Source organism: Anguilla anguilla, chromosome 7 (genome assembly GCF_013347855.1).
Source record: "Anguilla anguilla isolate fAngAng1 chromosome 7, fAngAng1.pri, whole genome shotgun sequence".
In the NCBI taxonomy this organism is placed as follows: domain Eukaryota; kingdom Metazoa; phylum Chordata; class Actinopteri; order Anguilliformes; family Anguillidae; genus Anguilla; species Anguilla anguilla.
In genome coordinates, this window is record NC_049207.1 from 15,459,685 (window position 1) to 15,474,546 (window position 14,862).

Below are 14,862 nucleotides of genomic sequence, written 5' to 3' on the forward strand. Positions count from 1 at the left end.
AAGTCCCTGATGTGTGATTTATAACTGGGAAACATTCCCTGCCTGCTTGATCGGGTACATCTCTTTTTTATTTGACAAATGTTTTTGGATGTATTTTTGAACCTTATTTGAGTCATTCCCAGTAGAGTGGAAACTCAAGCTACTGTGGTTAATTTTATGAATTTTACAGCCCTGTAAGCCTGTAATCAGATGCTGTGAAGAAGTACTGTGACAGGGGGAGGAGATCTGATAGTGCCAATGGACTGAAGGGCTCTTATCTGTCTAGCAGTCGTTGCCAGCCCGTGTCAGAGATCCAGGCTTTCCCACCACACCGATATTGTGTTACGGCCAATGGGAATATATTAAACCGTGATTTGCATTTATGAGCTTTCCTCATTAATGTATGCATGCATGCTAATTGGTTTATTTATTGAAACACACAAATTGCGCAAATGTAAATTAGAAATGTGTTTGGTGGTCGATAAATACATGAATTAATACAATTAATTGAACAGGAGAGCTGTCTGCACTGCGACCATGGTTCACGCTATATGATCAGTAGCCGGCTGCTTTAGCATGCCAGTTGCCTAGAAACAGTGCGTATACTGTTAAGTGTTTATAATGTCTCCAGTTTTACCACTTTTTCTCTAAACACCTTGGTGTTATATGACTAATTAAACAGCCTGAGGTTTCTAATCGTACTTTGAAACAGTACTGCATTGCTTCCAAAAAAAAAAAAAAAAACTTAACCCCCACACAGACATCCTCTCAACTTTATTAGATTACACTTTAATTTCACTGACAGACTGGGAAAAAGTTAATGCGCTTTAAAATTCTCGAGTGGCCGGTTCACCTTGACAAGAGGATTTTGGGAGCTCTGGGTCAAAGATTGTGTTACACAGGGTGAATAATGATCATTTTTGTTGTCTCAGACAATCTTCAGCTAAGCCTCTTTTCTTGTCTTTCCAATCTCCACCTCCCATTTACATATACATGAGACCTAAATACTTTCAGATCGAGGATTAGTTCCAGTCCTTCAATGGCCTCTGAGGGGCCTTTATTCCCTCCTGATGTGCCTATTAATATCCATTTAGGATATTTCCCGTCTGTCTCATGCCTAAATTGATTTGTCATCAGTTAAATCACTCACACAGCAAGCAGGGCGGGAGGAACTGAGGCTTTTATTGTACAATGCTTTAGGTGCCTTCACCAAGTCACTCCAGACTGGCACCAGATTGCTAAATTTGGGAAAAACACAGCTTTTGCTATACTAGGTCAGTGTTTCATTCTTTTATTTCCATTTTTACCCAGAAATCTGTTGTAAAACTCCTGTCAGATTGTCAGAGTCAGTCCAGTGGGAGAGAGCTTCTGTTAAAGAGATATAAAGAAGGAAAGAGGGAGGCAGTGACTGAAGATGTCATCAGCACAGCAGATATCAGCAGATGTGCTGTCCTCCTCTAGCGTAAACTGTGACCACAGTGTGGAATTGACACACATTAGGATGGCCGTGTGAAAAGGACAAACATCATGATTACAGAAACTGATCAACAAACCCTGCATATCCAGACACTCCATGGGTGGGGCGATGGTAGTCAGTTTTGTATTTTTATTATTTTTTTAACCAAGGTTGCATTTTTTTGTGGTTCTATTACTGGAAACATCCATTTCCACCCTGAAAGGTGTGACGTTGCATAAGTGACGCACATTCTGTGAGCAAACTGTCACAAACTACTGGCTGGTTATCAACATTAAAAACTCATCAGAACAGTTAAAGACTCAATTATATGCTCATTAATTCAATGACCAGTGGGAAAACAAGATTTTTAGCAGTTAATTGGTAACAACTTGCAGTGCTATATAGAGCAGATAACACCTTAATTAGCTGGAAATGGGTGTGGTGTTTAATGTTGAAGATGTGATTAAATGCAGTGTAATATCCCCATCATAGCCCATTTTTTGCACAGTTACAGTGTAAGTGATCTCTAATAAGACAAATAAGGCTCCTCTCTGTTCATAGTTTGATTCTACAAGCACGGTTCTGTGTGCCATTAGGCGATTAGCAGAGAATGCTGTGACCTCATACTCTGTATCTGGTTTTATTTACCTTTTGGTTTGTTTCTTTTATCACAACTATACGGTGGCCATTTAATTTAGTTATGCTATTCAAATAATTTATTTACACTTGCTTAGCATTCACCTATATTTGGAGTTACATACTGTACATATCTTATATGTTTACATATGTAGTGACATAGCTTAAGGACATGTACTTCACACACATGCACCAGTTACACTTAGCACTAAACATGCTGGAATTCACCGATTAATGATTAGATAACATCAGTGAACAACCACAGCTTCTTTTTATAGAAGAGTAATGGCTTTCATAAAAAGTCTTCCATACGCACTCTGTGATGTTACACTGTGGTCCCAAAGGGCATTGATGGCATTACATAAAATCTTCACCCTAGACTTGCGCAGAATGATTTGCTGAATAGACAGTCTTGTAATCACACACAGCGAGTGAGCTTGCTCTGCCATGACTGTGGCTTTCCTGAACAATGTCTAATTTGTAATATAGAAGAGCCATACAAGAAGGCACAAGAGCTGGCAAAACAGGCAAGTTCTCAGTCAAATTAGGATATGTAATAGCGCTGACAAGAGAGAGAGGGACCACACAGGAACTAAAGGTGGGGCAAAAACAGATGTAGCAAGAGGAAAAATGTTAATTAGGGGAAGGTAGCAAAGCAAAGGGGCTAACAACTGCTGCTGGAGTGCCGTCCCATGATGCTTCGGGAGATAAAGGGGGACACAGACATGTCAGCAGGGTCAGCAGAAAGCTTGACATTTTGGGCAGGCTGGGACCTGTCGGCTCGCCCGCCACTGAGTCAAAGATCAGCTTTCGGAGCTTACCGAAATAACGCCCCCAACCCTCCTTTTATTTCAGGGAAAATCCTAATGCCATTTTAATGGACATTTTGTAATGGGTATTTTAAAGATTTGCGCAGAGATTACTATGCTTTGTCTTCAATTCAATGAAGAAGAAATCACAGTGATCTAACTTTTCTCGTGGAATTATGAGTTACTTTCCAGGGTATAATCTTTTTTAGTTTCTCAAAATTATGTATAATGTGATTCTTTTGCAGGGAAATTGTTTTTGTACAAGAGAGGACACAGCACAGATTCATACATGCATACTCCACTTTGTGGAATGTGTATGATTATATACCACAAAAATCGAGTCCAAACCATGTTAGGAAGAGAACACTGGAATGCATGTCATTGGTTGCCATGATGGGAAAATGTGGTTTCTTCTCCCTCCCTGACACTGCTTCTCACTCAAAGCGAGTGGTCAGAATCACTCGCCTCCATACGGAGATATAAAAAGGGGCCTTGTTGAAATTATTATAGCCACGGGCTATGGAGTTTGCAGGCATTACACACCCCCCGATTGGAACCGTCGTTAACACATGACAGCAGAATTGTCATGCCAGTAATCATTTGCGTTGTCCTCTGATAAGACTGACTGATCGAAACGCAGATGCAGGGAATACTGCTGACAGCACTGTTAGTGCGATGTGTCAGACAGTGGGAGAGTGGCCACCGTGGTCAGGCCCTGCATGATATGGCTGACATTGGGGACCCAGCACCTTTCATGCCCCTGCAGAACCCGGTGGTGTCCTCAGAGGGTCATAGACTGACATATTTTCCAGTGGAACTGGCAGACTAGACCCAGGTCACAGCAGTAGCTTGGGCCTGATCTGTTTTAATTGGAGGGAATCGTTCTCTGCCTCTCGTTCCAAGGCTATCTCTGAAAGGGTGTGTTTGGCACTGCGCCAATTCACGGGTGTGTGCCGCTCTAGTTAGGGCTCTCAAAGACAGACCGGCCTCCTTCCATCACCTGTGCGAGACCCCAGGCTCCCAGTGCTGTGGTTTTAATGAGACCAGTGGAAGTCGGGCCCTATAAAAGGTAGCTGGTGATGGATGTGTGGGACCTTGAAATGGATATTGCTCATCACACACCCACCCCACTGTACGTCAGTGCACAGTGAATGCAGTTTCAGCGTTACACGGTAAGGAGTAGGACATAAGATCTCCTGGAGGAAGAGTTACATATCTGTAACTTATGGCTGGATCAGAGGTGGGTACCGCTAGTCCGGGAGTATTGCCATGGTTGCAGTTGTTTCTTTCATTAATCTTTCAAGCAAAAACAATGATCATGTATATAAAGAGCCCATTCTTAAGGAGCTTAAATTAAAAACTTTCTATAGTTTCCTGTCCCAACAAAAGATTAATCTCTGTGGACCAGTATCAAAAGTCTACTGTTATAGATGCAGCAAGTAATGATGATGACGCTGAGTGCAGTCTTTTTTGTCGAACACTATAAGTATAGAGTTCCAGTACAAGGTGAGTGCTTTAAAGGGAGGGGCAGGTGTCCTCGATGCAAGGCCGAGGGTTTCTGTCAGCAAGAGATAATGGTGAAAGAGGGGCTCGCGTGATCAAAGGCAGTACTCAGAGCTGCTCCCTCCTTCAGAACCTCACTCATCTCCCTTTGTCACCGCCAACGCTCGGCTCGTACCCCACGTCCTGTCGGCGAGCCGGACCGTGACTGGTTTCTGCGCGCATCCAGCCGACACGTCCATAATGAGTCACGTTCCGGGCGCTGGCCCTGGCCCTGGCCCTGCAGAGTGGCTCCTGGGAGTGTCCGGCAGGTTTTCTATTTTTAATGGCGGGTGCTGAAAGCTCTGGAAGCCCGTGTCAGTGACTTCTCATTTAGGGCCGGTGGCGTGTCGTAGCTTATTAAAACGTCACTGCCCAAATATTCTGACCTGCCGGTAATAATGTGAAATGGAAAACGTGAAGATAAGCGCTTCGGCCTCGTAGGGTCAACTCTCAGCGCGTCACTCCCGATCTTATCTGCCACTTTTTTTTTCTTGTTCGTTCCGCAGGGACCGTCGCAGGTGCTGTGGCCCCAAACACAGATAAATGTTTTGATATTTCCTGATAGCTGTCATGTTGACCCAAAAAAAAAAAACTGTAACACGGTTTGAGAATGATCCTTTCATCCGGTGTCTTTGTTGTGGGTAAACATCTCAGATAGCCCGTAGATTAGACCTAGCTGTGTCTGGGTAATGAATGTCCCGCTGGGGCGACTTTGTGGCGGAGCGTCTTTTCATGGTCATTGTGGGGTGTGGAGTGGCGTGGGGTGGCTCTGCTTATCAAACATTTTAACACTTAAGTGCTGGTCACACCATCTGAAAGGAAACTGCAGTGTGTCATGCTGGGAGGAGTAGGAGCTGAGGGGAAGAAATAGCACATTTACACAAGTCAGGTTTCTTACACAAGATGCAGGCAGACAACACCATTTTTTTTCCTCGCACTCAGTGACAACCCCTTGAGAATTTAGTCATAAAACTTTAAATGAATTATATGCACTTGCAGACTTATGACATTAAAAGAGTAATCAATTTGGCCCATTGTCTAAATCAATACATCTGTAGTCTGTCCAACCTGATGATAAAATAATTTAACATCGTCTTTTCATAAAAGCTTGCAGGTTAAGCCGCCATATTTAATAATAGCTGTGTGGAATGAATAGGGCTTGTTTTTGAGGCATCGAAAGCCAGTGATTTGACTAAATAATTTCAGTACTGCATTGTGTGTGTGTGTGTGTGTGTGTGTTACAGTCAGAGGGGTGGAAGTGGGGAGAAATGGAGGTGCTAACAGAATAGCGTCTCACTTTCTCCGTTGTTTCTTTCAAGAGACAGCCACGGTGTGATCCTTGCTAAAAATACATGACCAAAACAGGGGGGAACTGGCCCAATCTTCTCCACTGTGGGGAGTGTAGCCCCCATGGTGGAGGAGAGTTATACCCCCCTCCTGGCTACACTGTGAGAATGTGGGAAGTTAAAGACATTGGTTGCCACCCACCTTATTCTGTCAAAGACAGAGACATAAAGACAGGGAGAGAGGGACAAGGGGACAGAGAGAGACTGAGGAAGTGACAGACAGAAAGAGGAGTAAGATCATGAAAAGGGGGAATGTATGAGAGAGGAAGAGACAGGGGAAGAATGTGGAGAAAGAGAGAGCTAAGACAAAACCTGTTCAGGATATCTTCTGTCATCTCCTAGCTGAGAGACCTCTCTCCCGCACTCTCTCTCCCCCTCTCTCTCCCTCAGCTGCTCGATCTCTCGCTCACTCTCCCTCCCCCTGATGGTGCAGCAGCATTCAGTTTAGCCGAGCTGTGGACAGGATTAGACGTTGCCTGTGTGCTAGAAGAGACAGAGGAGAGAACTGCTCTGGGGTCTAAATCATTCAAGGAGAAGCAGTGGTGGGACAGCCGAGGTGACATCTCTGCCTTTCTCTTCCTCTTTCTCTCCAAAGCCTCCCGATTCTGATTCACCACACATTTTTCTGTGTGGTCAGTTTTTACCTGTTGGGTGAAGTTCAAGGGCTGTGGATTTCCACACTGTCACAGGAGCAATGTGAGTGTGGCTCTGGAGCGTTTCCCTGCTCTTTTTCTGTGATACTGACCCACGTCCCCTGTCACCTGTTCACCCTCAGGTTCTGGGGTTCCGACTCTTCTGGGGACTATTGGGTTTTTTTTTTTTTTTTTTTGGCTGACTGACTGCACCCTGAGCCCGTGGCTCCGGGACCACCATGGACTACCTTGCTGGGATTATACTGCTGCTCTGTGGAGTGTCTCTGCCTTCAAGCGAGGGGTCGCAGCAGCCGAAACACAACGTCCCACGCCTCAAGCTCTCCTACAAGGGTAAGTCATTTATTCCTGTTTCTCCTGTCCCGGCTTCGGCTGTGGAAACTAAAATCTGGTTCCCCTGAACTGGAGTCCTCATTTTGTACAATATTTTTAGATTGTTTCCATGTGCTCAGCAAGTCTCAATGAAAAATACATATTAACTCTTTGCACCTTTTTATGTTGTTTCTTTCCAGCGCCCTGTAATGAAATTACATTTGACAGCTGAGCTAAACCAACACTTTGTTCTGTTGGCCCAGAAAGTGATTTTACAGTCTGTTCTTGGGAGTACATTATTTGCGCTATAGCACTATACTTCATACATGCACGCAGATATTATGAATGCGAATATTGGCAAATGAAGTGTAAGCATTCAAACAGCGTATTACAAAGTTGTTTTATTACAGTATGCACTATGCTCTGATGACCATGTTCAGATCAAGCTCTGTACTATTGTTCTTTCAGGTTTAGGCCTTAAGACGGCTGTGGTGCAGTTACAGTATATCACAGTATAACAGGAAAATGTTTACCTGAAATTACCTCCAATTTTGGAATGGTAATTTATTATAAACCCATTTACATGGGAAACTGCTATCACCGTTATCTTGCAACAAGCTATAAAGCCCAAGGTTGAATTTAATGAGGCTTTTTAAAAATGGTTCTGAAAGTATGTTTCCGTCAATCATAGACAGTGGGATTGTGAAATGTTCATGATATTTCTTCATTTATTTTTTGATTTGTATTAATTCATAACATGCTCACAAGTCGTGTAAGTAAGTATGGATAGTGTAAATTTGACCCACGATTTCTGAAGTTGAGTTGAGTGAGATATTTCTAAGTATTATTTATTACTCCTTAATTAGCACAGTTGCAGAACTTTAAATATAAGTGTGTGTATTTCTACTATTGATTTCACATGAATTTTGAATGCCCTTGGCAAACCCACAAGGTAACCATAGTAATTATACAGCCATTGAGCTGTAAACTATTTTTTTTTAAAGGAAAAGGCATTGCTTACTGCGTATTCAATGCAAAGTAAATATGTTTTATTCAAATCATTAGCTATTTTGTCATGCGCTTAGATTTGTCAAATTGGTCATGTAGCATTCATTACGTATTTGAGTAGTTATACTGATAGTGTTAAATATGCTTACCCAGAGGTATTTCATTAAATATATTCCGATCCGTTTGGCCTGACCATGTCATTTTAACCAAGCTTTTTTTTCAGTAATACAATGCTTGCAGGTATAAATATCCAGTTAGAGAAATACTCCTAAGAAGTCTGTCTGGTTTTAAATGCCGCGCGATTTTAAATTAACCAGGCATTTGCGTAATTATATTATTATAATGAATGAATGAATCAATCAATAAATAAATAAGCATGTAGACTGATAAACGGTACGCATCCTTATTAAATACATACCTATTAGAATACTTAGAATGCCTAGTGTTTGTTAAAAACTAGCGTTTCATATGCAGACAATTATTATTATTATTAATAATAATAATAATAATAATAATAATAATAATAATAATACGTGAATGGGTCAAATATTGGTTAAGAAAGATAACACAACACTGATTTAGATTTACTAGAATAGAAACCTACAAAATCGATTTCACCAACAAGCCATCCGCAGGTTTACAAATGGTTCGAATATAATCATTTCCTCAATAACTATTTTAGAAAATGACACGTTGTTGTGGAAACATCATATTTACCCAATTTAATTAAGAGTGATTACATAATGAGAAAAGAAGTTATCAGCAAAATGATATTATTCTATTGAAACTAATTCCAAGGATACGTCCACGCTGGCTAAATTCTGAATTGGGATTTCACCTATTTCGGATGTTCGGGTGTGTCAGAACAGACGCGTAATCAAATGAACAGGCACCTGGCCACTCAATCACATACATTAAATTAGATAAATAATACGGCAGACCCCACAGGTGCTAGATTGAGCTTTTGATGTCCATAAAAGAGACGTCTCCTCGCGCTCCGCTCTGGCTGTTGTCAGAATATATTTAATGAAGAGCGCTGCCGAAAGTAAACTATGTGAGAGAAACCGATTGTTAAGCGAAGTGGCATTCATTTTTTAGCACTTGCATCCAGCGTAGCAATTACACAAAATAAATGGTGAGAGGAATTCTCTGCAGACGGCCATCCAAGGAAGTGCAAAATGAGCGATTTCTCTCTCTGGCTCTATAATTACGCGGAGCGTCTATTTTACCACCAAGTATAGCGGGATTTTATTCAACAAAGGTACGCCTGCAAGGCTCTTATCTGAAGCCATCAGTGAGTGGGTTTGTGTGTATGTCAGCCATGTGTTTTTTCTGCGGGTGAGGATTTAAAGCTTGTCTTTAAAGATGGAAACATTGTTCAGTGATTTCTAAAGTAAATCCAATGTGGACGTCATAGCATGAATTTGAAACAAATCCAAAAGAATCATAATTCTAGTTCCAGTTTCTAGAATTCTAGTCCATTGCAATATTATTGTATTCTATTTGATATTACGGTTATGTGTTGAGTCCATATTGGCTAATTTAATTCTGAGAATGCTGTTTTAAGGAGCTCTTCATTATGGAAAACACTGACCCCTGCAGGTTGTAGGAGAGAATCCAATGTTAAATTGTTTGGAATCATAAATATTCTGATTGTAAAAATATGTATCAGAACTTAAATGGGTTTATTAAACAACATGACAATTGGGATAATTGCTGCCCATTCAGCCACAAACAGTAAGTAAGAAATCTGAGGGAAAGAGTATTTTTTGCAGGGGTGGACCTGTAAAAGAGACTGTGTGCTGTAGGAATTCATCATGAATCTTTCAAAATAGACACGCTCTACACTGACCGCACTGTACACAGTCTGGAGCTGTCCTATTATAAGTTTACATTCTCGTGAATTCCTAGATGCGATATATTCCAGTGACAAGACGGATATGGGTAATTACAAGGTGAGCTCAATTATACCAGCCCCACAATGTTGTTTTCCTCCATTTGATCATCTCCCTGTGGAACTGTTCTCAGAAAGCCACATACCACATGTTTTTTAAGTACAGTCTTCAGTGTCACTCTTTAAGTGGATGTCTTGCCCTGGACACGGCCAGTCATTTATATCCGGATATTTTCGGGATTCTTTAGCTCTGTGTGGCCTAGGACAAGACGCTGCAGCCTGTCTGTGGACAGACCGCCAACTGTGACAGTCACATGTAGGCCCCCCCGCTGGAACTGGGACTCCAACCACAGACGCTGTTTCAGCCCACAATGATGCTGGACAGTATCATGAAGCTAGAAACCGATGCAAAAATACATAGTACTATAAAGAAAGTAACACTAACATAGCATTGTGCGATCTGTTGCATCACCATTTGTTGGGGGAGGGGGAGGGGGAGGGGGTTCGACAGCATTTTGCAGTTAGTTTCCAAATGGACATTGGGTCCAGTGTTTGCTGGTAGGCACACCTGTGAGTGCTCGTCAGTGGGGCGGGTGTCAGGTATCACTGGGATTGCTAGGCTGGCTCACTCACCGCAGGGGGCTGGTGGAGATGGGTCCTTTCAGCTGATTGGCTGACATGGGGGTTTGACCTGAGCTGGGCTCTCTGCTCCCACTGCTGATGATATGAGACAGGCTTTCTTTTATTAGGAAACAGGACCAAAACCATGCTACTCTAGCATACTATTGGTTTGTTCTTTCTCCACAAAACGGAGTGATTCTTAAACATCCATGATGGGGAGTAATACCAGCACACTAAATTCCATATGAAAAGGTTCAGCTGTAGAAATAGCAATAATTATTTAGTTGTGAAGTGATGGGAAAAATAAAATCAATATCACATATGTCCATATATACCTTAGGTCAATTGATTAACCTTGGAGTAGACTTTAAATGGGCTAGAATAATTAGATAAGCTCAATGATTGCCATTAGATTTCTGTCAACAACTCCCCGCTGACAATTTGTGGGTTTAGACTCCCACAAGGCCTGGACCTCAGCCTATGGGAAATGTCTGCATCCCCTGCTATGCTCAGGGCAAACTGGAGGCTATCCCAATATGACTGGTGAGCCTGGAGCTCTGGTTTAAGGGTCTATTAGTGTTAAGGGTTTATAAAAACAATCGCAGGCTTACTCAAACATAAGGCAACGTAGACCGACTGTATCAACACAACGTAACTGGAAAAGGAAACACTCAGAAAAAGGGTACATCTTTGGTTTTCATGGCAACAGTGCCTTGCACCAGCATGTCTCCATTATATCACTAGCCAAGGTCTACAGTAATATTAGTCTCTGTGAAGAGTGACATTTGTTTCTCAAGCCTTACGAAAATCTTATCTTAGTAAAGCTAGCCTGCTGTTTTGTGCGCAAGACCTACAAGCAGGCCTCATTTACTGTGGGGACAGAAAAGGTTTTACTTAACGCCCTCATTAAGCTTTTAATCCACAAGCACGTTAAGAATCTAAAGGCTCGACTTCGGTTTCGATGGGCGTGTGAACAGTTTCCTTTCCATTGCTGAGTTTACAACATGTTGGTGTGCCCTACATTTGACACTGCACAAGGTGCACAGTGATGTACCTGGCCAGGTGGAATGGGCTATTTGTCATTTCATGCCAGAGCACCTACATGCTTGCACTGGCAGCCACACCCTCTATTTGCACCTCGCAGTGCTGACCGGTGTGTTGGGGACATGCGTTCACAGGTGATGAGCGAAATAAAAAGGTGTCAGACGTTCCTGGGCGTTCCAGGAGCGCTGTGCTCCCGTGGCGCGGGACCATGGGATGGCTCTGATTCTCGCAGGTATCCCCTTGTCATTGCCTCATGTTAAAGAGAAAATGAGATTGTCTGGCCTGGTTCTACCTTTCAAAATGGAAGGTTAATGAATTCCTCACCTACAGAAGCCACCTATGCTGCACTACCTAATACCAGGAGAGACAGCACATTGTTCAAAGTAACCTGTTGTAATATAAATGGAAAAATGGATTTAAATTAACTTAATACAGCAGCCTCAGTAATTCCATGCACTTGATATATTTAGAAAACAACCAAAGGTAATCTATTTATGGAATCCTGTAGTTAAGGGCTTAGTTTTGTCACTGAATCAGATGAATTGCCTGTGAGTAAAATGCATAAATCAACACAGCGGTGAATAATGTGGAGTTTAGTCAGATATTCATTTGAAAACGTTGTTGGAAAGGGTTTTATGGTTTAATTGGCCGATCTAAATGAATAACAGAGAGACAAGGCAGCACTGAGCCTGGCTCCATGTGCCCCACAGTGCACCACAGTGAACAATCAGAATGTAGGGTAAGAGAGTTTATTTTTATCAGTCTCAGATGGGACTGTTCCGGTGCATCCATCTGCCCTCTGCATCTGACATCCACTGTAACAGAATAAATCTGAGGGAGAAAAGGACAGAGAGAGAAAGAGAGAGAGAGAGAGAGCACAAGGGAGGAGGATGGAGCGAGAGTGCGAGATGCAAGAAGAGGTGGAGAACAGTCAAGAGAGATGGTGAGACAGAGGAAGAGTGCAGGAGAGTTAATGAAAACACGAGAGAAGAGAAGAGAGTCATGAGCTCACAGTGGAAGAGGGAGATGGAAAAAGGGAATAATAGAGAGTGTGTGAGATACTTTGACCTGTAGAGAAGGTGAGAGAGAGGGAGGCAGGAAGATAAGGAGAGATGGGAGTAGGGACGGCAAGAGACGAAAGAGGCAAAGAAGATAAAACAGCGAGAGACAAAAACAGAGAGTGGGAGGTAGTGATTACGGGAGGGAGAGAGAGAGAGGTAAAAAAAAAATATGGAGACAGAAGGTAAACAGGACAAAAGACAGGGGGAGAGTGGGGGTGTGCGAGAGGAAGAGAGTTAGGATGACTGACCCCTACCAGACAGTGGCGTTATCTGTGACTATGTGCAGTCGTTCACCAGGAGATTCATCCAGGGAGTGCAAGGACTTATAACTTGTGCCACAGTTTCAGTGTTACTCTAACAATGCCACTGAGATGGATGGCCCCCTTTTGTACTGTTAATAGTTTCACAGTTTCAGGAAACTGATCCCCAGTACAGTGACTGCAGCTGTTTATTACATTTGAAAATATAAAATGCTATCAACAATAAGCCCTCATGCATAGCAGAATCATTAATAGAATATAGTTTTCTATTACAACAGCATTTTCAATGAGTGATGTCTATAGCAGTTTGTGGTTTTCCCCCAAAATTCAATTGGAGATTTGGTGTCATTAAATGGTTCCTTATATACTTGGTTTCTTATGTATGATGGAAAGGAAAAAAAACAGAATGTGGTGAGACAGAAATATTGCGTTTCAGCAAAATAATGTGTTCCCCGAACACTGTAATGCATCTGCAAATCCATACGCAACATATGGTGTTACACAGGGAGGGCATTCAATCTCAAATTCCAGTTAGGAATTCAGGCAAATAATTCTTTCACTTCTTACTTGTCATCACGAGTTTGGTGGTTAGCCCCTTAACCAAGAATATTTGCACAGAATTTTTTAAACGATGCGTAGTTCTGTAGCGTGACTCACGGGAAGTTCATCCAGCTATCAGTGAACTAACTCTTAGCGCGACGGTTTGGATTGCGACTGGGAATGAGGGTGATGCATAACTGGACATAGCATCATCTTTGATGAGGAGGGATTCATTCAGCAGGATATTGTCTGCCTCATCATATGATAGAGGCTCCTAGATCAGGCATTTGCATTCGGCCTGTGTCAGCTGTTTAGGTTTTAAAGCCCGGAAGCCATATAACTTATTTCAGCAGATGGGTTGGGCATGCTTTTCAGAGAATAATTTGCAGAGGGATTTATAATGATGAGACAGGCCTATAATTGACCGTTTATATTGCATTGGAGAATAGAGGACAAAACAAATAAAGAGATGAGATTTGCAGTAACATGCTGAAATTATTTACTCAGCTACAGACGAAGCCCTTCAGCAGTTAGATTGTACAATGCCACAGCAGAGTGGTGCTCACTTTCAGACAAGTTAACATCCATAAAGACACACTTTAGTTACACATTGCTATGAGTTTGCTCTTTGTATCAGCATCACTTTGAGCAAGACATCCACCTGAAGCATGACTTTGTTTATTTGTCTCCCTTTTCAAACTGTTAGCTGGCTATTAAAAATAAAATTGCCGGTGGCTATACGGCTCTGAATTCCTTTCCCGGGTAGCAATCCAGGGAAATTGGTACAAACCTGCATAAAATGGAAGAAAATGGAAGCGCAAGCCCACAAATATCTGTGTGCTTGCAATAACATTTTAGCACTTCTGTCATGTGGGCCATTGCCATAGAAGCTGGTCTCCAACACCTGTGTCCGTAGCTGTGACAATGCCTGAGTTGTACTGAACCGGAGGACAAAAGCTTGAATTCTGAACAGTAGCGACCTTGGTTTCCTTCAGAAGCATGTTTCAGAGGTTTCTCAGTATGGAAAATACAAAGGCATTGCCTTAAATCATATACTTTCTTTTAAGGGCTTTGGTACACTTGAGTTTAGATTAGAAAATGTACTGTTTTATATATTTATTTATTTTTTCAAATGTTGGACCAGGTTTATTTAATGAATTTACTGCATTCTAGGAGTAAAATTAGCACTCGCTTACAGTGTTGTGACCTTTAATTGTTTAATCATTCAACTATTGTTGCAAAGACAAGAGATGCAAAATGTGCTGGCAGGAGGAAAAAAACAGACAGAAAAAAACTTTCCTATTTATTTCCAGTACAAAATTAAGTTCGAAAGAATCCACTTCATTTCCATTATGTTTTTCAATCGTCAGATGATTGCTTTGCATGAATCAATATATTTCGCTGCGCCGTGGAGTGCGTTGATGGCATTCACAGGGCGGCACAAGTGGATTGTGTAAGCAGCACTTAACATCACAAAGCAGGCCCTAGCTCACAGGATCCTCTCTGCTCTGAATGCATGCACAGAGAAGGGGAAGAGAAAGGAACTATTAACTAAGTCCTCCTTGACCCCCTGCTCGCTTTACAGTGTTCATTTTCGACAGATTCCAAGGCTCTCGCAAGGAGACTTGCCAAAGCTGCTCACAGGGAGGTCTAAAGAAAATATTTGTACAGGTTCTGTGAGTGTTATTCTTCTGGTTCTGAATG

The 14,862-nt window shown here is 42.1% G+C and overlaps 1 protein-coding gene across 2 annotated transcripts in view; it reads left to right on the forward strand.

Moving 5' to 3' along the window:
- Positions 1-14,862, forward strand: part of sema3ab (sema domain, immunoglobulin domain (Ig), short basic domain, secreted, (semaphorin) 3Ab) — a 115,767-nt gene that overhangs the window by 65,723 nt on the left and 35,182 nt on the right. For both annotated transcript variants that reach the window (XM_035425495.1, XM_035425496.1), the window contains one exon: positions 6,544-6,751. In XM_035425495.1, coding sequence (XP_035281386.1) covers positions 6,640-6,751 — 112 coding nt within the window. In that variant the 5' untranslated portion in view covers positions 6,544-6,639. The remainder of the gene's footprint in view (positions 1-6,543; positions 6,752-14,862) is intronic.